At 39.0% G+C, this 27,942-nt stretch overlaps 1 protein-coding gene across 2 annotated transcripts; it reads left to right on the top strand.

Annotated features, from left to right (window-relative positions):
• Positions 61-27,942, top strand: MTPAP (mitochondrial poly(A) polymerase). Of its 2 annotated transcripts, none has more exons than XM_005688011.3 (9): positions 61-252; positions 4,759-4,931; positions 5,451-5,684; positions 7,319-7,543; positions 14,868-15,079; positions 17,669-17,895; positions 24,360-24,452; positions 24,533-24,606; positions 27,141-27,942. In XM_005688011.3, exons 1-9 carry the CDS (start codon positions 99-101, stop codon positions 27,498-27,500), a joined length of 1,752 nt encoding a protein of 583 aa, XP_005688068.2. In that variant the 5' UTR covers positions 61-98; the 3' UTR covers positions 27,501-27,942. The 2 variants fall into 2 exon arrangements, with proteins under 2 accessions (XP_005688068.2, XP_013824011.2); XM_013968557.2 differs by having other exon boundaries at positions 5,421-5,684.

Raw genomic sequence — 27,942 nt, 5'->3', positions numbered from 1 at the left:
TTGCTTAGTTTGACCCTCTAGGCGTCCCATCCTTTTCGCCTCAGCGCGCATGCGCGGAAGCCCGGCGCCCCTTCGTTCGTGCTTCTGCCGCTTTGACAATGGCGGCTTGCGGCGTGGGGCTGTTGATCCGTTTGTCCCTGCGCGTTCAGAGAAGCCAAGTCCAGCGCCCTCTTCGCAGGCTTCTCAGTTGCCCAGGAACGGTGGCCGCAGACCTCAGGAGGGAAGAGCAGTCCTCGGGGAATGCGGAGACAGGTGTGGTGCCGGGGCTGTAGCCGCGATCCGCCTCGGGCCAGGGCAGGAGGAAGAGTCTGGAGTCGCGGGCGGGCGCTTGACCTGTGGAAGCGGCCGGGGAGCCTTTGGCCATCGGAGAGGTGTCCCGACCTCGTCTGACCGTGCTCGGGGAATCTAGAGCCGCCGCCGTGGCTCGTGGTCGTAGCGGGGTTTGTGACATTTCTGCCTTCGGGGACTCCGTGTCCAGCAGTGAAGTCGTTCAAGGCTCGTTTGCAGGCCAGGAACACAATTTGCCACTGTTTGACAGTTTGGCGAAACATTGTTGCCAGTAATGGTAGGGATTCCACAGTTCCTTTTTCGGTAGCTTCCTAGCTCACAAATGTAACATTTTGATGCTCACAAGTTGCTGATGGAGGCCGAGCGAAGCCTTGATGAATGAGTAACTGGGATCCCTGGTCCTCCAGTGGAGGCTCTGCCTCTGAAGTTACTGCCTTTTGCTTTATTCTTCTGACCATTTTGAACAAAATCAGCCTGATAGCAGATCTGCAGGGGCTGGAACAGGCAGGAGTTTTAAGGTTATGTGTTGGTGTGTTCAGAAGTCCAGCTACCCCTCTTGAAACCTAAGAGATGCGTATACGCTGTTTACAATTCTTAAAGCAATCTGGCAGGAGATGTATCGTTGTTTCCATTTTAGAGATTTAGACAGAGGCCCAAGGTGTTGAGTGGTTTGCAGCTCAGTTAATTTATACCTCGAGTCCCGCTGTTAAACACCATTTCTTGGAGCTGGAATTTTAAGATATGAAATTATTTCTGGGAACAACTCTAAAACGTGCTAAACCAGGAAAGTGTTTTTCCCCTAAAATAAATGATAGGGTTGCTGTCCTCATCAGACTGTTTGAGAGACTCATTGACAGTGAGTGGGAAATATTGCTTCATATGACAGTTCATTGAAATGCTGATTGGATTGTGTGTAGTAGAAACTGCTTCTGTTAGAATCTCTTTAAGTGACTGAAAATTTGAGTAAGACTTCTGCCAAAGAAGCTATTATAATTTAACATGACTATAGTGGCTTAATTTTAGAGTATTTTCATGTGCTCTTTGAGATACAGAACTATGTGAACTCAGTTTGGAAGGAATTATTATTAGTCCATTTTATAGATATAGAAACAAGTTAGTCTAGGTGGAGAGTTAGTGGTTCAAGCTTATTCAGCTGTTCAATAGCAAAGGTAAGAATAAACCCTTCTGATACCAGTGCTTCATTTAGTAGAACTTCTTTGTTTTCCTTAGGAAATGTGTTTCATTTTGTATCATTAGGGTAATATAACTGGCTAAATATTTAGAGATTCTTGTGAAGCATAACAAGTAACAAAATCCTCATTTGAATTGCTTTTCTGTTTTTAAAGAGAAGTAGATGATTATTCTATATAATTTTATAATTAGAAGAAAATTGAGAAATACCCAGTTGAGTTATTCACTCAGTGCGAGAACTCATTGCCAAAGCTTTGCTAGTAACATTTTCTAATAACAAGGAACCCCCTGTTTCATAAATCAGTCAGTTCATTTTTGATGAGGCTTGGATGGCTAGAAAATATTTATAATGAGCTAAAGCTACTAATTTCCCATTTCCCTGTTGGTCTTAGTTTTGACATAGCTTTCATGTGAGAAATGGAAAGAACTCTGATTTAAGAACAAGAATTTGTATTGTTCAGGACTCTGGGTGCAGATGACAGAAACTAACTCAAATTAAAGGGAAGACCCACCAATCATGTAACCAAACTCCAGAAGGAGACATGACTGCTTTAAGGTCACCTGGATTGATGTGATGAGAGTGAGTTATTTCCTCTGCTGTTCTTGTGGCGGCCTCCTTATCTCAGGTTCTTCTTCTGCAGCTTGTTAATGGTGATGTGGGGAGGAATGGCCGCTAGTAGTAGTTTGCAACTTTGTCCAGTGGGAGAATAATCTTTTGCCTGAATTTGAAAGATCTAAGAAAGAGTTTTTGATCATCATCCCACCCCACACCGCCACCCTCACCTACCGGACCAAGAGGAGCTGTTTCAAATCATTTGAGAGTCCTGGCCCGCGTAGTGGGGCATGGGCGCATGTATGGGAAGATAGCTATTGACAGCCACCCCCTACAACCTCACAGACAGGGTTGTGTGTTACCAGAACAGGGGACATGTGTCAGGCAACCAAGGAGCAGCTGAGCTCTTTAGGAGGCTACCCAGCTTGTTAGATGTTTGATTTGTTTTTTCATCTCTAATGATACTTACCCTGTCTATCTCAAAAGGTTATTATGAAATTCAGAAGAGAGTGTTTTTGTGAAAACTGGGAAGTGCGGCACCAGGGGAAGGGCAGCTGCTGGGTTCTCGCTGGTTTTTGTTCCAGGTTGTAAATACCCTCTTTGTTTGCAGTGCTTCCCTACCAGAGTTTTTATTACTTCTTTCCAGATTCTTTCTGGTTAATCAGCATCCTTCAGATCCCTAATGTCTGGAGCAGAGCGTGTACTCTACGTGTGACCTGACCAGTGAATAGTGAAAAAGTGACTGTACCCCTTGAACTTGGATTTTATATTTATATCGATCTTCTCCCCATTCTCACCCCAGAAGTTAATACATTCTCCTGGCTTATATTGAACTTTCATCAGATCACACTTTTGTTCTTTTATATATCTACTGCTAGCTGATCCCTCCCCTCCTCCCACCCAACCCCCACCCCCTGTTATGTGCCTGTGTGTTTATGTTGTTTTTGATTCTAAATGAAGGACAATATTCTCTGTGTTTTTGCTTATCAGATTATTATCACGACCACTGGAAATTTGAATCTGTCTTAAAATATTAGCACTTACTACTTTTTCCTTCCCACTCTGTGTTCTCTGTACATTTGACAAGCCTTTTTACAAGGTAATGAACTTACGTTACCTGAACTTTCTGACCCCTCTTTCGTGACTTTGTTCTGTCTACATCATTCGTACCTTCTGTTGTTCAAGGCCAGAGCTGTTAGTCCTGTAGACTCTGCCTTCCCCCCTCACCTCTTGTCTTTTCAAGCATGTTTCTCCATCATTCAATAAACTTCTCGATCTCCTTCTCAAATTCAGTGTCTGATCCTCCTCAGTAGTCCAACTGCAGGCAAATACTTGGATAAAAGCACAAAAACATTGTATACTGATGATACTGCAGTGTTGCTTGTGATAGTGATAAAGGTAAACCATCTAAATATTTATCATAGAGGATTAATTAAATTACCATAAATATCCAAGAATACTTACGCAATTATTTTTTAAATGAGGTAAATATATATCTACTGATATGAAAAGATATGGCAGTCTATTAAATATTTAAATGCATATTACAGAACAGAATGTACAGTACATTTTCAGTAATTTCAGTTGTGTGAAAAATGTTTATCTCTGGAGAGGTACAGATGGATATGTTTATATATGCCTTGAAAATGTCTGGAAAAGTATCACACTTAATACTTGGGTATTAGAACTGGAGGAGGATTTATACATTTACTCTATGAAATTTTGCAGTTTGATTTTACTTTTACAATTAGCAGTTGAATATCAGTGTAGACTCAGTAAATATCAGCAGCAAGAAGATCGAGGTGGTGATTACAACTGGAAAAGTGGATAGAAAAACTTGGACCATTAAAAAAAGAAGGAAATAGGGACCAGGTGGAAAGGCTGTCAGTAGACTGAGGTCATCCTTGTCCCAAGGATGGAAGACAGGTTCTCTTCTGTGTTGTTAAAGTAAATACAACACTGTTACTGACATTCTTCCAGAGATGTTGAAGTGAGGTATGACAGAGTGGAGGCAATTCTGCCAAGAAGAGTCAGAAGTCTCCCCAGACCTGAGCGCAATTTGCAGGATGAATGGGAGTTTGTGAGACAGAAAATGAGAAGGTGGGCATTGCAGCCAGAGAGAAGAGGCTGTGAAAGTTCATATTGTGTGTGATGGTGTCGTGTGAAGAGCACTGTAGGTGCGCAGCGTGGAGGAGGAGGAGGTGGTGAAAGTTAACGTGGGTGAGAAGGGGCCAAGGTGCTGGGCACTTCATACTCAGGCCATGGGGCTTAGACCGGACTGGGAACACAGCAAGAAGTCAAAGAATAAGGCTTTCAACTTAAAAAGACTATTTTATAAAGGGGACTTTGGCACCTTTGTTTCATTGCACTTAGGCTTGTATTTCTTTTAGACTTTGAAATGTTACAGCTTATATAGACTTCTTACGTGTGTATTTATAAAAGTGGTTTTACTCTTCTGGTTTTGCTTTGAAAATTTTATGAAACACTCCCTTTTTAGCGCTATTCATTGAATATAGTCAATCAAAACAGTGGACAGCTTAATGGTAATCACAAGGGAATGGTAATAGAAAGGTTGAGAGGAGCACAACTTCACCTTGATAAAGGAGGAGAAGAAAGAAGATGAGGTTAGGATAAAGTTGACTGTAGTCAAGTGTACAGTCTTTATATACCTTATCAAGAGATGCTTTAAAGTTTACGTGTTGGTAATGTCTTTGTCTCATTCATAGGCTCTGAAGACAGGACTCCAAAAAAGAGATTCTCTGTGGTGCAAAACGAGAGACGAGAGCAGGCCCAGCGGACTGTCTTGATCCACTGCCCAAACAATATCAATGAGAAGAAGTTTCTCAAGTTCTTATCCCAGCATGGACCTGTTAACACCCACTTCTTCTATGAAAGTTTTGTAAGTATTTGAGAAACAGTCTGACTTAACAGTCATATATATATTTTTAGTTATTTTTTGCTCTCTTGCCTTTGCAACATGGTAAAGTTATATTTTCTGTTGATATCCTACAGCTTTTTTTAATCTAAATTTCTTTAATGAGGTTTTTTTTAATATGAGAAGTCCTTATAGGAGTATTACAGAATTATAAGCAGAATTATAGCTGAATAATAATTTGACTACTTTAAATCATTCCATTATCTTAGGCATTGGAGCCAGTGGGAGGTCTTTTTTAACTTTTTTAATTTTCTGTGTCAGCATTATTTTCAGCTTCACTTAACTCATACCATTTTATAGTGTTCCTTTTATAGATCTGCTTATAATGGTTTAAAACCATTGCTTGTGTGCATACCATTGTAGATTTTAATAATGAACGTTTTTCATGTTGTGATAATTGCTTTGAAATATGAACTAAAACACTATTAGTTTAAAAATATTAATAGTATTTAGGTATGTGTTCTATTCTTGTTTTTGATCCAGGGTCTTTATGCTGTTGTAGAATTTTGTCAGAAGGAAAGTGTAACTTCGTTGCAGAATATAACCCGGACTCCAAGCCTGGGCCCTGAGGCTGCAATTCCATTCAAGTCACGTTATTTCAATTTAAAATTGAGAACTTCAGTAAACCAGACTTCTGAACTGTCAAGTATTCAATGTAGTAACCAGTCTTCTCCTTCAAGCAAGAAGCTTTATCAGTTACTTTGTTGTGCAGAAAGTGTAAGTTTTTAGGTATACTTCCCCAACTTGATATATGTGTATTTGACTTGTTTTGTACATTTTAAGTTTTTATTAAATATTATTAAATATTCGAATTACAGAGCATACTGACCGAGTGAAAATAAAAGATGCACCATTTGTGATCATAAGAAGTAATCACATTCTTCCAAAGTTTGGGGCCTTTGGATTCTAGTTTTCTCTCTCTTGTCAGACATATAATTGTATATGACATTCTTTTTGTAAACTAAAATATCTTATTTCTGGTTTTATCTCTTTTTTTTTTTTCTGCTCTAGTAATGTTTGTAGTTGTTGGTCAGTCGCTCAGTTGTATCTGACCCTTTGCGACCCCGTGGACTGTAGCATGCCAGGTTTCCCTGTCCTTGACCATCTCCCAGAGTTTGCTCAAACTCATGTCCATTGAGTTGGTGATACTACCATCTCATCCTCTGTCACCCCCTTCTCCTCTTGCTTTCAGTCTTTCCCAGCATCAGGGTCTTTTCCAATGAGTTGACTCTTCGCATCATGTGCGCTTCAGCTTCAGCCTCAGTCCTTCCAATGAATATTCAGGACTGATTTCCTTTAGGATTGACTGGTTGAATCTTCTTATTGTCCAAGGGACTCTCAAGAGTCTTCTCTAACACCAGAGTTCGAAAGCATCAGTGCTTCAGCCCTCAGCCTTCTTTATGGTCCAACTCTCATATCTGTACATGACCACTAGAGAAACCGTAGGTATAACTATACAGACCTTTGTTGGCCAAATAATGTCTCTGCTTCTTAATATGCTGTCTAGGTTGGTCATAGCCTTTTCTCCAAGAAGAAAATGTCTTTTAATTTCATGGCTGCAGTCACCATCTGCAGTGATTTTGGAGCCCAAGAAAATAAAGTCTGTCACTGTTGCCATTGTTCCCCCTTTTATTTGCCATGAAGCTATGGGACCAGATGCCATGATGTTTATATTAGTTTTGGTTTTTCTTACAGACTAGTCAAAGATTTAGCTAGTTCTTTTCAAGAATCTCTTTATGGTTTTATCAAAATATACTATTTGGGGGTATTTGTCTAATTTTTAAAACTTCTAACCTTTTATGTCTTCTACTTTGTGGGCCTTTAAGGCTGTGGCTTTTATTTTAATATGAATATCTAAGCTCCAGCGCGCACCTTCATGGTATGATCGTTTTAACACTAGTCTCCTAGGGAACACACAGGACTGTTGTTCTAAGGAACTGGGGGATCATGGGCCTTCATTCCTGAAACTTTGCTGCTTTCTAGTGTTTCTTGCCTTTAACATTGGCTCTCCTCTCCCCTGCAACTTCCTTTAAATGTCCAGCTTTGTGGTTATTTCTGCCTCCTCTACTAGAGCACTTTACTGTTTTCATTTTCCTGAAACAATACTTTATACTCAGTGCCTAAGAACAGTCATAGTTTTAATTCTAGCCATCTTTTTTTTTGCTGGTATCCTTCCTCGTTCCTCATTCCTCAGTACTCTTTAAAGGGCATTTGTAATAAGGCTCAATGTAAAAAGATTGTGTATTTTTAAAGTCGGTCTCCTAAGCCATCAAATATCTGAAATAAAATGACCATTATGTAACATGACCTGAACATTTTCTGTATTTTGTTCTTTTGTTTTGGCCAGCTAGGTAGATGATCAGCTGAACACTCTCTTGAGGGAATTTCAGCTCACAGAGGAGAACACCAGGCTCCGATATCTCACCTGCTCTCTCATTGAAGATGTAGCGGCTGCATACTTTCCAGACTGTGCAGTCAGACCCTTTGGCTCCTCAGTGAATAGTTTTGGGAAACTAGGATGTGATTTGGACATGTTTTTGGATCTAGATGAAATTGGAAAATTTACTGCTCAAAAGGTAACTGCATTTCTTTAAATCACAAAGTTAAAATTATTAGAAGAAATAAAGGAAATCTTTGGACTTAATAAAATTATAACTTGATTTCTAAGCTTAAGAGGCAGTGTGGTTACAGAGTAAAGTCTGTTTGATACTGCTTCTTTGGAATTGTAAAATCTTCTTTGCATTGGTCTAATATGTGGTCATTTTTTGTGACTATCTTAAACATGTAATAAAATGTTTGTTCCTTTTGGGGGTGGAGAAATTTTGGGGTAGACCAAGGTTACTTACTGTGTTTTTCAAATTATGTGTATATTAAGTAATCATTTTATCTGCATAACCTAGTTACTGAAATACTTTTTACATCTCATGTTATTTGCTTCCATTCGTTTCTCAGAATTCTCCTGACTTTTATTGTATTCAAAGAAATGTATGATTATTATACCTTTTTATCGGGTTGTTCATTTATCACTGTTATGTCCATCATCTCTGTAAATGCCTTTTCTTTGAATTCTTTTTTGTTTATTAAGATGGCCGTTTGTTATCTGTCTCAGAATCCTTCTTCTGTATCACTATTTTCAGCTTTCACATTTTTGTTCAGTTGCTAAGTCATGTCTGACTCTTCGAGACCCCATGGACTGCAGTGTGCCAGGCTTCCTTGTCCTTCACTCTCTCCTGGAGCTTGCTCACGCTCAAGTCCATTGAGTCAGTGATGCCATCCAACTGTCCATCCTCTGTTGCCCCTTCTCCTCCTGCTCTCAATCCTTCCCAGCATCAGGGTCTTTTCCACTGAGAAGCTATGGTTTTTCCAGTAGTCATGTATGGATGTGAGAGTTGGACTGTAAAAAAAGCTGAGCGCCGAAGAATTGATGCTTTTGAACTGTGGTGTTGGAGAAGACTCTTGAGAGTCCCTTGGACTGCAAGGCGATCCAACCAGTCCTTCCTAAAGGAAATCAGTCCTGAATATTCATTGGAAGGAATGATGCTGAAGCTGAAGCTCCAATACTTCAGCCACCTGATGCGAAGAACTGACTCATCTGAAAAGACCCTGATGCTGAGAAAGATTGAATGAGGGAGGAGAAGGGGATGACAGAGGATGAGATGATTGGATGGCATCACTGACTCGATGAACTGAGTTTGAGTAGGCTCCGGGAGCTGGTGGTGGACAGGAAAACCTGGCGTGCTGCAGTCCATGGAGTCGCAAAGAGTCAGACACAACTGAGCGACTGAACTGAACTGAACTGAAGCTCTTCGCATCAGATGGCCAAAGTATTGGAGCTTCAACTTCAGCATTAGTCCTTCTAATGAATTTTCAGGGTTGATTTCCTTTAGGATTGACTGATTTGATGATCTTGGTGTCCAGGGGACTCTCAAGAGTCTTTTCCAACACCACAGTTCAGAAGCATCAGTTCGTTGGTGCTGTCTTCTTTATGGTCCAACTCTCATATCCATATATGACTACTGGAAAAACCATAGCTATGACTAGATGGACCTTTGACGGCAAAGTGGTGTCTCTGCTTTTAATATGCTGTCTAGGTTTGTCATAGCTTTCCTTCCAAGGAGCAAGCATGTTTTAATTTCATGGCTGCAGTCATAGTTGGAGAAGGCGATGGCACCCACTCCAGTACTTTTGCCTAGAAAATCTCATGGACGGAGGAGCCTAGTAGGCTGCAGTCCATGGGGTTGCTAAGAGTCGGACACGACTGAGCGACTTCCCTTTCACTTATCACTTTCACGCATTGGAGAAGGAAATGGCAACCCACTCCAGTGTTCTTGCCTGGAGAATCCCAGGGACAGGGGAGCCTGGTGGGCTGCCATCTATGGGGTCACACAGAGTCGGACACTACTGAAGTGACTTAGCAGCAGCAGCAGTCATAGTCTGCAGTGATTTTGGGGCTCGAGAAAAGAAAATCCATCACTGTTTTCCACTTTTCCCCCATCTATTTGCCATCAAGTGATGGGACAGGATGCCATGATCTTAGTTTTTGAAATGTTGAGTTTTAAGTCAGCTTTTTCAGTCTTTTATCCTCATCAAGAGGCTCTTTCTGAGATTGTTGATATTTCTCTCAGCAACATATGTTGTTATATTTTGGGTATAAATAGCAAATCACTGAATTTCATGCTTTTACTCCAATCTTTTATTTGTTTATTTATTTATTATTACTGGTAAAATTTGATTTTATTTCTACTGTTTAATTTTTTATTTCCTATTTTCTATGCCTTTCCTTTGGTTTTCCTTCCTTTCTTCCTCCTGTTGAATTCTTTTCTTTATTCTGCCCTGTCATCCCTTACTTTCTTTCCATTTACAGTTTAGAGATTTTATATCCCATTTATGGTTTATTAACATGCATGTCTGACAGAGTAAAGTTAATCAGTGTGTCTGGTATCATCCCAAACAATATAAGAGGGGCTTTAATTTAATTACAACTTTGATTTGGAAAAACTTCTGCATTTTTGTACAATCTTAGGTTTATATGACTTTTCTTTCTAATGTATTTCAAACTAATAATCTTCTCTGTGTGACTGTCTAGTTGAAACTTCAAACTTAACATCTTGAAAACAAAAGTTTATCTTCATCTCCTTGTTAATATTCTTAAGTTTTTATGAAAGTTCTTATTTATGTGTCACATGTTAATTAGTGGCATTTTAGCTTTCCTGATATTTGCTATCACCTAAGCAAAGAAATCTAAGCTAATCTTTTAGGCCTGCCTCTTCATTTATATCCTCAAAGCTGCAGTCACAGGGTCCCTTATAAATTGTCAGTTAAATGATTATAACAACATCTTGCTTTCCACGTATTCCTCTCCTCAGGCCTTGGTATTCTAGCCCTCAGGTTCTGCTGAAGTTACCTTAAAACACAGATTGGATCATCCACAAACTTAGAACTGTTCTTTTTAACATAGAATTGAAATGATCTGTTTTGTAATTCATTTTAGTGATAATTTGTCATTTTGTATCTTCACACACCAGGTTTTCAGTCACATCACTTAATTACCTAACAGCAGCAAGGCACTTTTATGATGTGGATAACAACTAAACAATTGTTATGTGTCTTCAGTGAGGAGTGCTGTTTCCTTCCATTCCTGACTGCCATTCCTAAGCAGCTTGCAAGGCCTAGTTCTGATTCCATCTTCTTAAAACCACACTTGATTTTTTTTTTCTCTGCTCCAGTCAAAATTAATCACTCCTTTTTTGCAGCGTCTTGCTCATCTTTCTGTCTCCAGATTCCTCCTGGGCTACATTTAGTTAGTGGTTGATCTGTGTCTCTCATTGTATCATAAGCATGGGCAGAACAAGGACCACGTCTGTTCATTTGCTCATCCCACACAGTGCCTATCTGCTCGGTGTATAATTACAGAGTCAAAACTGGCCAAGGAATATAAAACACATCACAGTGAAACGGATCAGTCTTACTAAGACTAACATGCTTTTAATACTTGAAGTTGTGTTAAATTCCTGGCGGGGACGCTTAAGTTACATTGGGCTATTTTTATATTAAATAATTAACATGGCTAACAATATGTTGTGATGGTGAAAGCTTGGGCTCAGGAGTCACAGTGCAGATTAATCATTCTTCTACTTAGAGCTGTGTGACAATGGATAAGTTATTTACCTTCTCTATGCCTTGATTTTCCTAGCTGTAAAACTGGATTGGTGCTGTAGAACCAATTCATAGAATGTTTGAGAGGATTGGTAGACAGTAAGAAACAGTTTTTTTCTGTTGGAAGCAGAGGAAGGAGTTGCAAACTTAGTTGGATGTTAGATTTTTGAACTGGAGAGCTATTTAGAAAAAAGTATTTTAAAAGACAGTGCTCCAGTCTCACTAAGCAGTTTGACATAATTTTGTATGTAGGTTTAACTTAAGCAGTGTTGTTATATATTTATATTCTGAATTATGTGCTTATTTAAGATTATAATAGCTTTGCTAATAGAAACTTCTTAGAAATATAATGAAGAACAGGAGCATTTTTTAATTTTAATTTTTAAATAAATAAAAATAAATTAACAACAGCAACAACAAAAAGCAGGACTACTTTTAAATTCATCCTCCATAAAGCAGCTTCCTTGATTGCTGTATGCCGTCATGAACCTCTCCTTCCTCTTGGTGCTCTGTGTGTCTCGGTACCCCACTTTGGTTTGTAATTCTCCGGACTTGTTTTATTCTTCAGCCTGAGTTAAGGACAGTTAGGAAAAGATTATAACTAAATCTATATATACGTCTTAGCTTCAATCTACTGTACCCTTTTAAAAAATGGTGGCAGAATATTCTATTGAATGAATGTACCATGCTGCTGCTGCTAAGTCGCTTCAGTGTACCATAATTTATTTCATAACCAGTCCTTTTTCGTTAGTTAGGGACCAGTATCTTTTTTCCTGCTTTATTGCCAACTGTAGTAGGTAATATTCTTCGGTTGTGCATAACAGAAACCAACCCAGAGCAGCTTAAACAAACAGAAGAAGTAGAGGAAGCATCCTAGAACTCAGGAGTCAGGAGTCAGGAGTGTGGGTGAGTCCTAGGAAAAGACTAGAACTCAAGTATAAATGATCAACAATCCACAAAGGGTCTGTTTCTCTCCAGGTTTTGCTTTGTTTAATATCTTCCTCCCCTTCACTCTCCTTTCCCCACCCCACTTCGATTTTCTTTACATTTTCATCCAGGTGGTGTAGCATGTGCCTGCCCCAAAGTTTCTGAGTTCTATTTCAGCCACCTGGTAGCCTCTGACTCTCAGTTGCAGTTCCTGGTGGAAACTGGGCGGTGAGGGGGAGCCTCCAAGGTGCTTGCGTCAGCAACCCTGTCTGGCCCACATGCATTGTCAGGGCCTTGATCCTTTCAGGAGGAATGCGTTCTTGAAGAGGGGCGGGTTGAGGGTAGAGGGCTTTAAGCCAGATAGAGCTTTTAGAAGGTATCTACCACACAAATAGTGCTGCAGTGAGTGAACAGCTTGGAAATCTGCCCATTTGTATTAGCATTCCTTTGGGGTGATTTCCTAGGATTTTAGTAACTCATCAAAATCTTACATATTCAAAGTTTTGCTATTTCGGTATTGAAGTTGTCCCAAAAGTATGTCTCAGTTTACACTCCTGTTGTCAGGATGGATGTGTTTCTCCTCACCCTCCAAAGCTGGTCCTGTTAGCCTTTTTGTTTTTGCCAGACTGCTAATCAAAAAAACCTCATTGCTATTTTAATTTCCTCTTAGTTTCTGGAAAACAAGAACATCTTTTACTATGTTTCTTGCTCAGTTTTATTTCTTCTGTTAATTTCTTATTGAAATGTTTTTGACCATTTGTAGAATTGGGCTCTATGCAAACCCTTCATAAATTAGGGACATTATTCCTTTATATGACATATATTATTGTCTTCATTTGTCTTCTATCTAGTAATAAATATGCTTGGCCTTAAGATGGTTTTCATTTTTATTCATTCATATTCTTTTGTGTGTTCTGGAGTTTTGTGTCATGCTTAGAGAATCCTTTACTCTATGATTGTATAAACATTCTCCCATTGTATTCTGGTATTTTATTGATTAAAACCTTTTTTATTGAAGTCTTTGCTCCGTGGTGAATTTACTTTGGTTTTGGAATAGTCTAGTTTCTTCTTTTGATGGCCACTTGACTCATTCTTTCAATAGCATTTCTGCAGTAATTTGCAGACTTCATTTTATTAACTATTAAATGCCTATAGTTACAGCTATTTATATTGTCTGTTTCCTTCCGTTGATCTGCTGTTCTCATGCATGTATTTCCTGTTATAACTACTGTGGGTTTGCAGATCTTATGAACATGGAAAGGCTGACTTGGAAAGGGCATGTATATGTTCACAGAGTCTGTGGTTCTACATGTAGTATTACATAAGTCAATTATAAAAAGCCAATGATCTTTCAAGTTAGTATTTTATACTCTAGAGAATCAAAAGACAACTGAAGATTTTTTATGTTTTTATTGAAGTGTAACTTGATTTACAATGTCATGTTCATTTCTGGTGTACAGCAAAGTGATTCCATTATACATATATTGTGTCTGTTCTTTTGCATATTCTTTTCCATTATGGTTATCACAGGATATTTAATATAGTTATCTGTGCTATACAATAGGACCTTGTTCATTTTTTATATATAGCAGTTTGTATCGGCTAATTCTAAACTCCTAATTTATCCCTTCCCTTTCCCCATACCCTTTGATAACCATAAGTTTGTTTTCTATGTCTATGAGTCTGTTTTTGTTTTATAAATAAGTTTATTTGTATCATATTTTAAATTCCACTTGTAAGTGGTATCATATATTTGTCTTTCTCCTTCTGACTTCATGGTAATCTTTGGTCCATTGACGTTGTGTAAATAGCATTATTTCATTCTTTTTTATGGCTGAGTAGTATTCCTGTGTGTGTGTGTGTGTGTGTGTGTGTGTGTGTGTGTGTGTGTGTGTGTGTGAGTGTGTGAGTGAGTGAGTGTGTATCACATCATCTTTATCCATCTGTCAGTAGACATTTAGGTTGCTGCTATGTCTCGTCTGTTGTAAACAGTGCTGCCATGAGCATTGGGGTGCATCTATCTTTTCAGATTTTTCTCCAGATAAATGCTCAAGAGATGGAGTTTTGGATCATATGGTACCTCTATTTTTGTTTTTAAACCTCTATACTGTTTTCCATAGTGGCTTCACCAATTTGCATTTCCATGAAGAGTGTAGGAGGGTTCCCTTTTCTCTTCACCCTCTCCAGCATTTATTATTTGTAGACTTTTTAATGATGGCTGTTCTGACTGGTGTGAGGTGATATTTAATTGTTTTTTAATTTATTTTTAATTGAAGGATAATTGCTTTACAATATTATGTTGGTTTCTGCCATACATCAACATGAATCAGCCATGGATATACATATGTCCCCTCCCTCTTGAACCTCCCTCCCACCTAATTTTAGCTTTGATTTACGTTTCTCTAGTAATTAGTGATGTTGAGCATCTTTTCATATGACTATTGGCCATCTGTGTGTCTTCTTTGGAGAAATGTCTGTTTAGGTCTTATACACATTTTTTGATTGGGTCTTTTCTTTTTCCTTTGGTTCTTGTTTCTGTCACTGAGTTGTATGAGCCATTTGTATATATTGGCCCTTGTCCAGTCAAACTGCGAATATTTTCTCCTAGTCTGTCAATTGTCTTTTCATTTTGACAGTTGAGGATTTGGGGTCTGCTTTTGGCTGTGACTGCATGGAGAGTTTTTTGTGTCTGTATGGTTATTAATTTTTTGTTTTGTGTATGTGTGTTTTGACCAGAAATGACTTAGAGCATCCTTTTAGAAAAGTTTCAGAAGTTCCTTTTTATAAAAAGCTATTTGCTAATGTTTTTTTATTCAGACCTCAGGAAATTTTCTGATGGAATTTCAAGTGAAAAACGTTCCTTCAGAAAGAGTTGCAACTCAGAAGATCCTGTCTGTGATAGGAGAGTGCCTAGACCAGTTTGGCCCAGGCTGCGTGGGAGTCCAGAGGATCCTGAATGCCCGCTGCCCGCTTGTCAGGTTCTCACACCAGGCCTCCGGATTTCAGTGTGATCTGACTGCTAACAATAGGTATGGTCTCTTACCGTCTTAAATGAATGTTACAAAGGATTAGCATAGTTTTTCTTGTGTAGAAACAGTGATTTTTGACTCTCAGATATGCTTTACTAGTAATTTTTTTAAAACGTGAAAACTTGAAAAGTAGGAAGTACTTTCTTTTATACTATATGATATCTATTGGGTTTTTCTTTTTTTTTTTGGTATTCTTAATAAAATGTTAAGATACTATGTTAAAATGTTAACATACCTAACAAACATCTTCTGAGAACTGTGTTTCATTGTTCCTACTTATATAGCCTGATAACAACTCAAAAATTCCTGAGTATCTAGCCTTCTAGTTTACTTAGAAAGTAAAGTGGCATCTTGAGTTTGTCCTTGGAATTGCCTCCAGATATAGTCAAATTTATGGCACCCCACTCCAGTATTCTTGCCTGGAAAATCCCATGGATGGAGAGCCTGGTGGGCTGCAGTCCATGGGGTCACTGAGAGTTGGACATGACTCAGTGACTTCACTTTCACTTTTCACTTTCTTGCATTGGAGAAGGAAATGGCAAACCCACTCCAGTGTTCTTGCCTGGAGAATCCCAGGGACCGGGGAGCCTGGTGGGCTGCCGTCTATGGGGTCGCACAGAGTTGGACACGACTTAAGCGGTTTAGCATAGTCAACTTTGTGTCAAGCAAATGGTGGACTGAGCAGCCTAATAAGACTGCATAGTTTTCTTCAGCATGTTTTCATTTTATTATCAACCTGTTTGCTTAAAAAAAAGTGAGAGCAATGAGAATGACGAGTTCTTTTATGCTCCGATAACTTTTCTTTGGTTCTCAGTAGAGAAAACTCTTCAGTTGAGGCGTTTGTTTCTTTACACTCTAGTATACTCATTGCATTGGAGAAGGAAATGGCAACCCACTCCAGTGTTCTTGCCTGGAGAATCCCAGTGAGGGGGAGCCTGGTGGGCTGCCGTCTGTGGGGTCGCACAGAGTTGGACACGACTGAAGCGGCTTGGCGGCAGCAGCAGACTCATTGCGTGCGTTTTGTCTCCCTGTACTATCTGTTAGTTAAATAATCATAACTAAAAATAGATTCAGAAAATCCAATCTGGAGCAGTTTTGAATAAACTCAAGTGTTCACTAACAAGTCAGTGCTAAATACTTCTGAATTTCTCTCAAGTGGCTCATTTAGTAAAAATAAATAAAAATACATACTATACTTTCTATCATTACTATATTTTCTTTATAGTATGTAAGTCGAATAAAATGACTTTTATCTTGGTAATAATGTTACTTTCATTGTCTTGTTGCTGTAGTTTTAAACAAATTATTTAATATGCATCAGACTTTTTATACTTGCATGTTTCTTGTACAAGATACCTTGTACTGTGTGCTACTTATTTTTCAGCTTAATTTAGCTTAATTACATAGCTAAAACATTTAATCACCATGAATTTCTAATTTGCCATTTCCTCTCCTTTCCTTAAACTCAGGAAGTGCCACCCATGATGGTACTTAGTAGGCAGTTTGGAGTTGATACTGTGAAATAACCTGTGCCCTCTCTTGGGTCTTTGAGAAATTTCAAGACATGTCTTGATCATTAGGAACTTAATTTAAAAATATTTCTTATAACTCTTTGCATTATAACATGACTAGAAGACTTAGAAAATAGGCTCTGAAGACTGATTTCTTAATACATATTTAATCTTCCTGAGTTGTGTTTTTTATAAATAGTACAGTTAAGTAATTTTGGCTGAATTTTAAAAGACATACTTTCTTGATAAAATAAGTATAATATTTCCCTTGTCTGTCAAAGGACTAGATAATCTCCCTTTCCCATTCTGAAGTGTCCTGATTTGGATGATAAAGTATAAGGTTAGGTCACCTATAATCAATCCATAACAAGATCAAATTGTTTTTGAAATTCAGTTATCAGGAAATCTTTGTCATATTTTTCTTCCTGTGGTGAGTGCAAATCCTACATAGGACTTCATTTTCCTTCCAGCTTCGTCTGATACGAAGATCAGAAATAATCATGCAGCACAGTTTTAATTAACCTGCAGAACCACTGGATTGGAATGCCTATAGCCCAAATAGATTCTGATTCTGACTTTGTTCATTCTGTCTGTATCTTCTCTGCATGTCTCTTCAGTGCCCCTTAAAACACTAGAAAAGCTGTGGGTGCAACAAATAAACACAGGAATTAATGATGACTCAAAACAGAAAAGGACTAGTTAATCTGTGTGCAACTAAAGTATGAAGCTCCTATAATTACTGACCTGCCTGTGTCTTTATTGATAGTTAATAAACAGCACTTAGGTATTATTTTACTTATTACATCATGTTTAGGAACTATGATTTAAAATTTTTAAGTGTGATAACTGCATTGTGGTTGTCAGCATTTAGAAGAATGTTTTAATGGTAATGAAAGGTTATCATTAATATTAAATGTTATATTGCAAATACATAATGCATTTGATGATCTGCTCTTGTTATTCTGAATATGTTTAGATAGAGTAAGATAGTTAGATATATGCCCAGGTTTGTGTTTTGTTCTACTCTGGGATCATAATTTGGGGGGTTGAAAATTTCTGTTATTTTTCTCTTTCGAAGGATTGCGTTGAAAAGTTCTGAGCTGCTTTACATGTATGGTGCCCTGGACTCGCGGGTTAGAGCCTTGGTGTTCAGTGTCCGATGCTGGGCTCGAGCACATTCGTTAACAAGTAGTATTCCTGGTGCTTGGATTACAAATTTCTCCCTCACCATGATGGTCATCTTTTTTCTCCAGAGGAGGTCACCTCCTATTCTTCCAACACTAGACTACCTAAAAACCCTTGCAGGTGAGACTCAAAGCATCTGTTTTCTCTCTGTTTGAATGGATAGCATTACCATGTTATCAAAGCCATGTGTGTTTGTTTGTTTATTGTTCACTTGCTCAGTCAGGTAACTCTTTGCAACCCCATGGACTGCAGCATGCCAGGCCTCCCCGTCCTTCACTATGTACTGGAGTTCGCTCAAACTCATGTCCATTGAGTCGGTGATGCCATCCAACCATCTCATCCTGTCGCCCCCTTCTCCTCCTGGCTTCAGTCTTTCCCAGCATCAGAGTCTTTTCCAATGAGTCAGCTCTTTGCATCAAGTGGCCAAAGTATTGGAGCTTCAGCATCAGTCCTTCCAATGAATATTCAGGGTTGACTTCCATTAGGATTAATCTCCTTGCTGTCCAAGGGACTCTCAAGAGTCTTCTCTGGCAACACAGTTTGAAAGCATCAGTTCTTGGGCACTCAGTTTGTTTAAGGGTCATGTATTTTCAAAGTGTCGTGACTATTAATAAAATCTAAAAGCTGTTAATTTTCTTAATGTCCACCAGGGGTCATGAGAGCTGATGATTTGTGAAGCAGAGGCCTTTAAAATTTTTCAAGAGCTCTGTCTTACTGTGTCACTTGGCAACATTGTTTATCATCTCCTGAGCCAGTTGGAACCTCTCCTGGCTTGACCAAGTTTGGAATGACCTTGGAGAAAAATATATCCCAGATGCAGCTTCTGATTGGAGCCCAGCTTACAAATGGCTTTCCAAGTTTGAAGCTATTTCCAGATTTCTCTTAGAAATGCCAAAAACCATTTCATGGTGTTTCAAGGTCCTAAATTTTTTTTTTTTTTTTTTTGGTTGAAAGTTTATAGGCAATCTTAGGTAAATGGTTTTAGAATTAGTATACTATTTAATTTGTGTTTTAAATAAATTGAAATTTTGATAGGCTGCTGGGGGAGATACTAAGGTATTACAGTCTTAAATTATGAAAGGAAAATAATTCAGGGATTTACTCAGAAAATGTATATGCACTCCATCTTCTGCCCCTCCCATATATTGCTGCCAGATAATTCTTATAAAGTTCACTCCTAAAGTGACCCTCTTTAAAGGGATTTTAAAAGGATTTTATTCCCCATAGAATAAACCTCAAGTAGTTGGCTTAGCTTTGTATTATATAGGATTTTCACCTGTAGCCATTTTTCCAGCCTTTTCTCCCACTCTCTCTCTTCATGTATTCCCACATTTCAGCCAATGACATGTTCATAACATTTCCTCTTAGCTCCTTTTTTTGTGATGTTTGTTTTTCATCCTGGAACATGCCTTTTCTTCTCTATAAATTCTTTTAAGTTCACTTCCATGCCACTTTTCTTATTCAGATTAGAAGTAATCGCTTGTAAGTGTTGGTACCACTTGAAAGTAAGCTTTAAAAATCTCTGTATGGTAGGTTATGGAAAGTAGGAAGTTTAGAGGGAGGTAGAGCGGCGGGCCTGTATCTCACCTTTGAGGTCCATGCCTGTGTTCATCTCCTCATTCGGTGTCATTCATTCACTTTGGATCTGTTGGCTGCAAACTATGTGTCAGGTGTGGTTTTTGGTGCAGTGGTTTATACAGACGATGTTCTCAGGCAATGCTTAAATCTAGTAACCAACAGAAAACCTGGGTAGATCTCACCTGTCAGCCGCCTGGAAAGAGCACTTCCTGTTCAGTCCTGCTGTGTGCACTGATGCTTAAGACTACTTTCCTAGAAACTGTTTGGGGAAGTATCATGGATTTTGGAGTTCAGAAGCGAAGAAAGAATAGAAACTGAAAAAAGGAGGCTGCTTTGAAGCAGCTTTGTGTTAGTGGCACACCATCACACCTTGGTGGTTCTCTCCCACCCCTGCCGCTGTCAGGCCCTTCACACCTCTGCCTGGGGACATTTGCACCGCTTCTCCCTTCCCACTGCTCTGTTCTTAACTAACAGTGATTTTCGGAAATTCACATCTAATTGTAGTATTCACTCTCTAGAAATCCTTTCAGTAATTTTCCTATTATCTTTTTAAATTTCCACTAATTGTTTTAGAGAAAATATAATTTGTGAACAAATTTAAAATGACATTTTGAGTTTTTATTCCAAATCTATTTTAAGCCAAATACAAATTTAATCACATTCTATGGCATCAAAACATTCCTTTGATGGGAATTCTTTTATTTTCTACTTAAAAATACCATACTGGTAGTTGAACCTTTTTCATGCTCATTCTTAAACATGGTCAGAGAAATCAGGCCGTTTCAGTTGCTTTTTTCCACATAGCAAATTATAGGTGTGAATTGATAATAAATGTAAAAGTGAACTTGATATAGTTGTTGCTACTTTTTGATCATTGATTTTTTAACTCCTAGTGGAATCTTGAACTTGCTGTGAAATACTTTTTCATAGGTAAATGTGTGTATGAAGGATGTGGTAAAGATAATTTTGAGAAGAATGTATCTAAATTTTTTTTCCCTAACTCACTGATGTATTCCTTAGAATCCATGCTTTTTATACTTTCTGATTTTAACCAGGGGTCCCAGACCAATGTATCTTCAACAGAATATGGCTAAGAATAAAAACAATGTTAAACTGTGAAATCATCACCATCGGTGGGAACTCCGTGGTTCATCAGCTGAGGGGCTTGAGTCTTGTTACAGTCATTTTCTTCTGAACTGTGCCTCTCGTTTGATATTCAGATAGAGCCTATCAATTTGTATTGTTTCAAAAAGAAGAAAGTAAGAGAGCAAGCTTGCCTGATTGCCTGCTAGTTTATTAGTAGAAGGCAGTGTCAGTTTGTGGAACACTTGTCAGCACTTCTAGGACTTTGTCAACCACTGTTTGAAATCTGGAAGTTGAAGTCCAGACCTAACTTTGCGTTTAGGGTCCCTCATGATCTTTGTCTTCCTCCTCTGCTTGTACCTTCTCTTCCGTGTGCAGCTCGGGAGCTGCAGTTCTCCATGCTGCTCCCTGATCCTAGAGCCTCTGCACTCCTGCACATCTTGTGCCTTTGCCTGCAGTGGCTTCTTCTCCCGCCTTCTCTTTTTACCTGGAGAAGCTCATCCCGATCAAGCCAGGGAAGAGAAAAGACAAACCCAGTCCAGAATCTGACTTCTTAGGTCTTTCCTGGCTTCCTCTCTCCTCCCTTCCTTCTCGGAGGTGGTGCCCTGTTGCCTTCCAAGCACCTGGAACACACCTGTATTGTGACAACAATTAGATTGTTGTTCTTTGATCTGGCTGCCTTGACCAAGCGTTTCTAGGTCAGGCTGTCTGCTTTGTCTCTGCATTTTCCACTCCTGGCTTAGAGGAGTTCAGTAAATAGATTCAGATGATTGGATGAACATTTTAAAGTTGAAGGCTGTTTGTACTGAGCACGATGGCAGCTTTCATAGTTTGGTTATTCTTGAAGTTTTGTTTCTTCATGTTCTCTTACAGTCTCTACCGCTTTCCCCATGTGTCTCTTTTGTCTTCTTGCGTTTTCTGTCTTGTTTTGGCTATGGTCCCTTTGTAATATTTACTTCTGTGCTTAATGCTTTTAATCCAGCATCTTCCTCTTATAATCAGTCGCTTGATTAGAGTTCTTTTGTTTAGGATGCCTGTTTTTCTTTCCTATGATGAATTAAAGGTTTCAAGAAGAAATGACTGAGTGGCACTTTCAGCAAGTTTGATGCAGAGACCCCAACATAGAAGAGAGCTTTAGTTGCTCATTCTTCATGACCCAGTGACAATTCATTGAGTTCAGGCACTTGGGTAAAATTTTTTTTACATCATCTAAGTTTCCTATGTTAGAACATACTCTTTCAGTCTTTTTTTCTGGAAGAGAAGGCCTGGCTTCTAACATGCTGAAACTTTGACGTTTATTACACCATTTGTTGTGTTTAGAACAGTTTTCCCACCCTCAAACGTGTCTTGCATCTCCCAGTATAGAGATTCTTTCTTATACTGTCTCCAGGGTAAACCCGACATTTTCTGTCAGGAAGAGACCTCAGGGTCTCGCTGCTCTAAGCAGCAGGCATCCAGGCTGGGCCCTCCTGGTCAGATCTGGCACTTCAGCTGCCAAGCTACTGGGGGCTCTGCCTGAACGTCTGGTTTCTTGGCTTTCTTTACTGCTGGTTTAGGACCCAGTGTTCTCAGATCTCTTTCAGTCATTGCTGCTTGTCCATCAGTTTTTCAACGTAAAAGTTTTGGTTGCTCTTGTCTTTCCTGTTCTCCATCTTTAAGATTTTATGTCATTTTACTCTCATTTCAGTAGTGCTTTGGGGTAAAGGTAGATGCTGAGTTTATATCACCATCTTTACCCCAGAGCATGTGCTCTGAAGCAGCATGTAGGTGCCACCCAGAGCGGCTGAGGGTCACTGGATGTGTGGCCTGGTAGGAGGGGTAATAGGGCTTGACCTTGTCTGTAGATCGCCAGTGTTTCATACAATACTTTTAAGAAGTAATTTCCATAGAAATGAACAGAGAGAAATAGGGTGTCATAGGAGCTTCCCAGGTGGCTCAGCAATAAGGAATCCACCTGCCAGTGCAGGAGATATCCCTGATTTGGGGAGATCCCCTAGAGTAGGAAAGGGAAACCCTCTCCAATATTCTTGCCTGGGAAATCCCATGGACAGAGGAGCGTGGTGGGCTACAGTCCATGGGACCGCAAAGAGTTGGACATGACTGAGCGACTGAGCACGCACACATACAACAGGGTGTCTTATGTTTGAAGAGGTTGAGAATGATTTCTCTACGGCAGCATGGTTCAGTGGAGCTTCCTGTCATCACGTTGTCCATTGGGCAGCCACTTGTTACCTGTGGCTATCAGGCATTAGAAATATGGGTAGTGTGACTGAGGAACTGAATTTTTAATTTTAATGACTATGATATGTATATTAGTTTAATAGCAGAAAAACAGGGGCGAGAATAAAAAGGGAGAAGACTTAACAGCTGAGTTGTTTCCTGGGTTTGAATGCCTTAGGGGTTTTGAGAAAACAAAACTGGCCCTGTCTTAAATCAGGGGATCGTTTTTTTTCCTTCAAGTTTTACTACTTTCTGTTAAAAACTTTTTCTGGTGAAGACCGACAGTTATAGACACAGTCTGTTTTTTATCACTGTACATTCCTAGAAATATTTAATACTTTTATATAGATATACTTTAATGTGGATTTACTTTTCTATTGTAAATATATTCCTGGAAAAAAGAAAAATAAGACACAGCAGCTAAAAGAGCATCAATATATATGACTGGCCTGCTGATAATTTGAAATAATAAGGCATGTGCCCAGGTCCCAGGAAAAATAAATCTAAATGGACCTGTATATAAATTCTTCAGTTGTTTAACAGTGCACATAAAATTTGCTGTTAAAAAATGAGTAACAGTTTCAGAATTTAGAATCAATGTTAGAATCTGGAATGATTTTTGAGTACTTAAGTCAGTAACCAGGTTGGTTAAAAAATAACCAAAACCACACCAAAAAAAGGGAGGCAGTAGTTTGAAGAAACCTTGTTTTATGAATTTCTCTCTGGCGATTATAGATAATCATTCAAAGTCAAATATCAGCCAACATTCAGATTCTTGGTTATGTGCCTGCTGTATGCCAGACACTGTTGTTGTGGACTGGCCAGTGGGAAGAGGGAAGGTCATCACTGCCTTGGACTGGACAGTGGTCTCTCTAGTCCCAGACTGGGGTCAGGGAGTAGATAGCATGAATGCAGCCATGGTGTGGTCTGGTGCTTGCTGATGGAGCACAGGACAAAAGGCTGGGCACCCCCTTACAGTTAGGAAAAGAGAAAGCCCTTTTAGTGGTGGTTGATTAGACTTCTAAGTGGGAGTTTGTTTGCCTGCATTTGTACAGTGGAAGGTGGATTAGAATGGATGAAGGATTTCATGGTGGCTGTATATTCATCCATAAATAGGGAAATGATTACATCTAAAGATGTAAATACTGTTAGGAAAGGTGAATTGTGTGAGTCCACTGTGCCATTAAATGAGTCTTACTGAATCCCAGTCACTGCAGAGGCCTGCCTCTTAGAAATTACCAGAAGTTTTTCAGAACTCTTAGAACATTCAGTTTGTATGTGTCTTGGATGAGTTATTGAAAGTAAATGCACAAAAAGGTAATAAGACTGAAAATGGAGATCTAAATTAAATATACTTGATCAAAGATAGTGCCAGGATTTAAGTGGGTGAAAGATGGGAAAAGTCTACATTTTCATTTATTACTAGAAAACTGATGACCTCAGAGGATAGATTACGAATCATTGAGTGTTGATGGACAGTCTGTTCACCAAAGTTCATGTAAGGTTAATTTTACTGTAGTATAATTGCTCTCAAATCCTTTTTAATGGAGTTTTAATCCTACTATTTATACTATATATAAAAAACCCTGACTAATAATAGGACATGTTAATCTATAGCTTTGCTTTGTGTGATTATAAATTTCTGAAGTAGGGAATATCTTTGAAATAGAATGTGAAATGTTTTCCATTTCTGTTTATTTAAGATGCAGAAGATAAGTGTATAATAGAAGGCCACAACTGTACATTTGTTCGTGACTTGAATAGAATTAAACCTTCAGGAAACACAGAAACACTAGGTAGGTGTTTTCCTTTTCTTTGTTCCTTTTTGAACTGAAATAGACTTTCTTATTATCTTTCTTGTTTTATTTTCTTACAGAATTACTACTGAAAGAATTTTTTGAGTATTTTGGAAATTTTGCATTCAATAAAAATTCCATAAATATTCGACAGGTAAGTACTATTTAATATTTGATGATTAGGTATATGGTTTTCTACTGTACTAATATTTAATGAGTATAGTTTTCAAAGCATTCTAACAAATGTCATTGCATGTCAACTCTTGATGATAGAGAGTAATAAAAAATTGACACCTAGTGGAGCTACATGACTTGGGCCAAGATATCATCTAGTAGACCAGTTTTTTTTCAGCATCTGTCTTTGTCAGTTTGCCATGATATCTCTGTCATCACCTACTACTAAGACTGTATCCTTCAAAATATGGAATATATTCTAAAAAGTTTTTTAGAAAGTGTAATTTTATATACACTTTTATAAACCAGATTGAATTTCTGTGGAAGAAATGGAATACCTAGTCCCAAAGATCAGTTCAGTTCAGTTCAGTCGCGTCTGACTCTTTGCGACCCCATGAATCGCAGCACGCCAGGCCTCCCTGTCCATCACCAACTCCCGGAGTTCACTCAGACTCACGTCCATCGAGTCAGTGATGCTGTCCAGTCATCTCATCCTCGGTCGTCCCCTTTTCCTCCTGCCCCCAATCCCTCCCAGCATCAAAGTCTTTTCCAGTGAGTCAACTCTTCACATGAGGTGGCCAAAGTACTGGAGTTTCAGCTTTAGCATCATTCCTTCCAAAGAACACCCAGGGCTAATCTCCTTTAGAATGGACTGGTTGGATCTCCTTGCAGTCCAAGGGACTCTCAAGAGTCTTCTTCAGTACCACAGTTCAAAAGCATCAATTCTTCGGCACTCAGCTTTCTTCAAGTCCAACTCTCACATGCATACATGACCACTGGAAAAACCATAGCCTTGACTAGACAGACCTTTGTTGGCAAAGTAATGTCTCTGCTTTTTAATATGCTGTCTAGGTTGCTCATAACTTTTCTTCCAAGGAGTAAGTGTCTTTTAATTTCATGGCTTCAGTCACCATCTGCAGTGATTTTGCCCCCCAAAATAAAATCTGACACTTTCCACTGTTTCCCCATCTATTTCCCATGAAGTGATGGGACCAGATGCCATGATCTTCGTTTTCTGAATGTTGAGCTTTAAGCCAGCTTTTTCACTCTCCTCTTTCACTTTCATCAAGAGGCTTTTGAGTTCCTCTTCACTTTCTGCCATAAGGGTGGTGTCATCTGCCTGTCTGACGTTATTGATATTTCTCCCAGCAATCTTGATTCCAGCTTGTGCTTCTTCCAGCCCAGCATTTCTCATGATGTACTCTGCATATAAGTTAAATTTTAGTAATTCCTTCAATTTGAGCCCTTAGGGTTTAATTTACCTAGGCAAGTGAATTTATGATTTTGGTTCATCTGATTAGGCCGAATGGCATTTTCCGTAAAAGAAGAACCATCAGAGCAAACTCCAGGCAGAATCTGTTTACAAGTTGGGGATACGTGAGATGGCCTCTGGGTTTATTCTGTTTAGCGTGTGGATATTTAGTTACAGCCCGTGTAAGACTGGCTTCATAAAACACATACTCAGATATTCTTTTTTGTTGTTTTTTCAACTCTCCTTTTTTCATCCTTCCCTGACCCTTATCCTGTTCATGGATACTTTGTTTAAAAAAGGAAAAAAAAAAAAAGAGAAAAAGTGTGGGATAGAGAGGGTAAGAGACACAGAGCTCTGGAATGTACTCGAGAAGGAAGAGGTCCTAGAACACGGGAAATGGCTTCCCCTTTATATGCCCGTACTGCTCAGGGCTCAGAGACAGTGGTAGGGCAGCGCCCCTGCTGGACAGTGGCTTGAGAGGCATTAGGGAGTTCACAGGGGCTGCCCACGCTGGAGACTCCTGACTTGGTTTTGTAGTATTTATGTATGTGATATCATTTGAAAGAGGAAAAGATTATATAGATGAGTGGATCACTGATGTTCATGAGTCAGCTCTAGCTTTTGTTTTTAATTCTATGAGATATCTCACCTGGCAGAGCCTTATTTAAGTTGAATCTTTAGGAATGTAAATAGGAAGCTTTTAATGTTTTAAAATATGAATAATCCTTTGTTCCTTCTCTACCTTTCTCATTTCATACTTGTGAAACATTAATTATTATATTTAATTTAAGGCTTCTAATTTTGTGTGCTTCTATTTTGTGTGTAATAGGTATGTTTTTAGGAAGTCCCCAAAATAACTATCTTATGCCATTTTTCTTTTCCATATTTTTTTCTCCTTCCCAGTTCTATTCTGTTAGATAAATGTTATGTTATTTTAAAAATACTTTTATTGGTTGACTTAGTCCAGATACCTCTCATTGGAGCAGTGACATCATCATCCATAGCTCGTAAACCTAATTTATTTTTCTCTAAAGAGCACTCATAAAACTACAGTGGAAAAAGCCAGTCAGAAGTACACACACGTATATACACTAACACGTAACATGCATACATACCGAGCTCCCTTGGGGCAGAGATTCTTTACCCTATAAAGTTAGTGCTGGTGTTTTATGTGTTTTTGACATTTTATTAAACCAAACAGTTTTTATATCTGAGCCCTTAATAAATTCATACATCTTTTTCTTCCTGGTAACGATCTACAGGGAAGGGAACAGAACAAACCAGAATCTTCTCCTCTGCACATTCAGAATCCTTTTGAAACTTCTCTCAACATTAGCAAAAATGTAAGTCAAAGCCAACTGCAAAAATTTGTGGATCTGGCCAGAGAAAGTGCCTGGATTTTACATCAAGAAGGTAAAGACCGCCCTTCGCCATCAAGTAATCAGCCTTGGGGGTTGGCAGCCCTGCTGCTACCTTCTGTAACAAATAATGTGCCTCTTTCCAAGAAGAAAAAGAAGCCTGCAAGTGAAAGAATTAAAAACTTGTTGGATTCCATAAAAAGTAGCGGTGCGGAAAATTCCACAGCCACTAATGGGAGAAGAGCAATTAGCACTCAGGCATGATGGCTGCTCATTTGCTTTCAGAACTGGTTTATCCTGTAAGCTGGTCGCTGACTGCCTGGAAGAACTGTGTGGAGCCCTGGCAGGTCATACTTCCATCCAGTGTCTCTCTTCTCATGATCTTCCTGTTGGGCCCTTTAAACTGGTCTGAGATTCTGCGATATGTTCAGTCTGAAAGCAGTGGCACCATATGAAAACGCTAGCCATAGGAACAGGTGAAAGAAGATTAGAATGTACTTCAGATAAAATACAAAAAGCAGGTGGGGAAAATCAGTCTTAGAATCAAACCATTGTTGATATCCGCATCAGTCTCTGGGTGTAAATCATTTAAAGGGACTTCTAGGTATGTATGCTGCTGCTGCGTCGCTTCAGTCGTGGCCGACTCTGTGCGACCCCATAGATGGCAGCCCACTAGGCTCCTCTTTCCCTGGGATTCTCCAGGCAA

This window comes from Capra hircus, chromosome 13 (assembly GCF_001704415.2).
Source record: "Capra hircus breed San Clemente chromosome 13, ASM170441v1, whole genome shotgun sequence".
NCBI lineage: Eukaryota > Metazoa > Chordata > Mammalia > Artiodactyla > Bovidae > Capra > Capra hircus.
Note: the sequence above shows the minus strand (reverse complement) of the source record. Positions and strands in the feature narration are given on the sequence as shown.

Excerpts from the sequence above, each read along its gene's own strand:
- MTPAP (XM_013968557.2), top strand. The coding sequence starts at position 99 with ATGGCGGCTTGCGGCGTGGGGCTGTTGATCCGTTTGTCCCTGCGCGTT. Across the intron at positions 17,896-24,359 it reads CTACCTAAAAACCCTTGCAG|ATGCAGAAGATAAGTGTATA; the intron begins GTGAGACTCAAA and ends TGTTTATTTAAG. Across the intron at positions 24,607-27,140 it reads ATTCCATAAATATTCGACAG|GGAAGGGAACAGAACAAACC; the intron begins GTAAGTACTATT and ends AACGATCTACAG.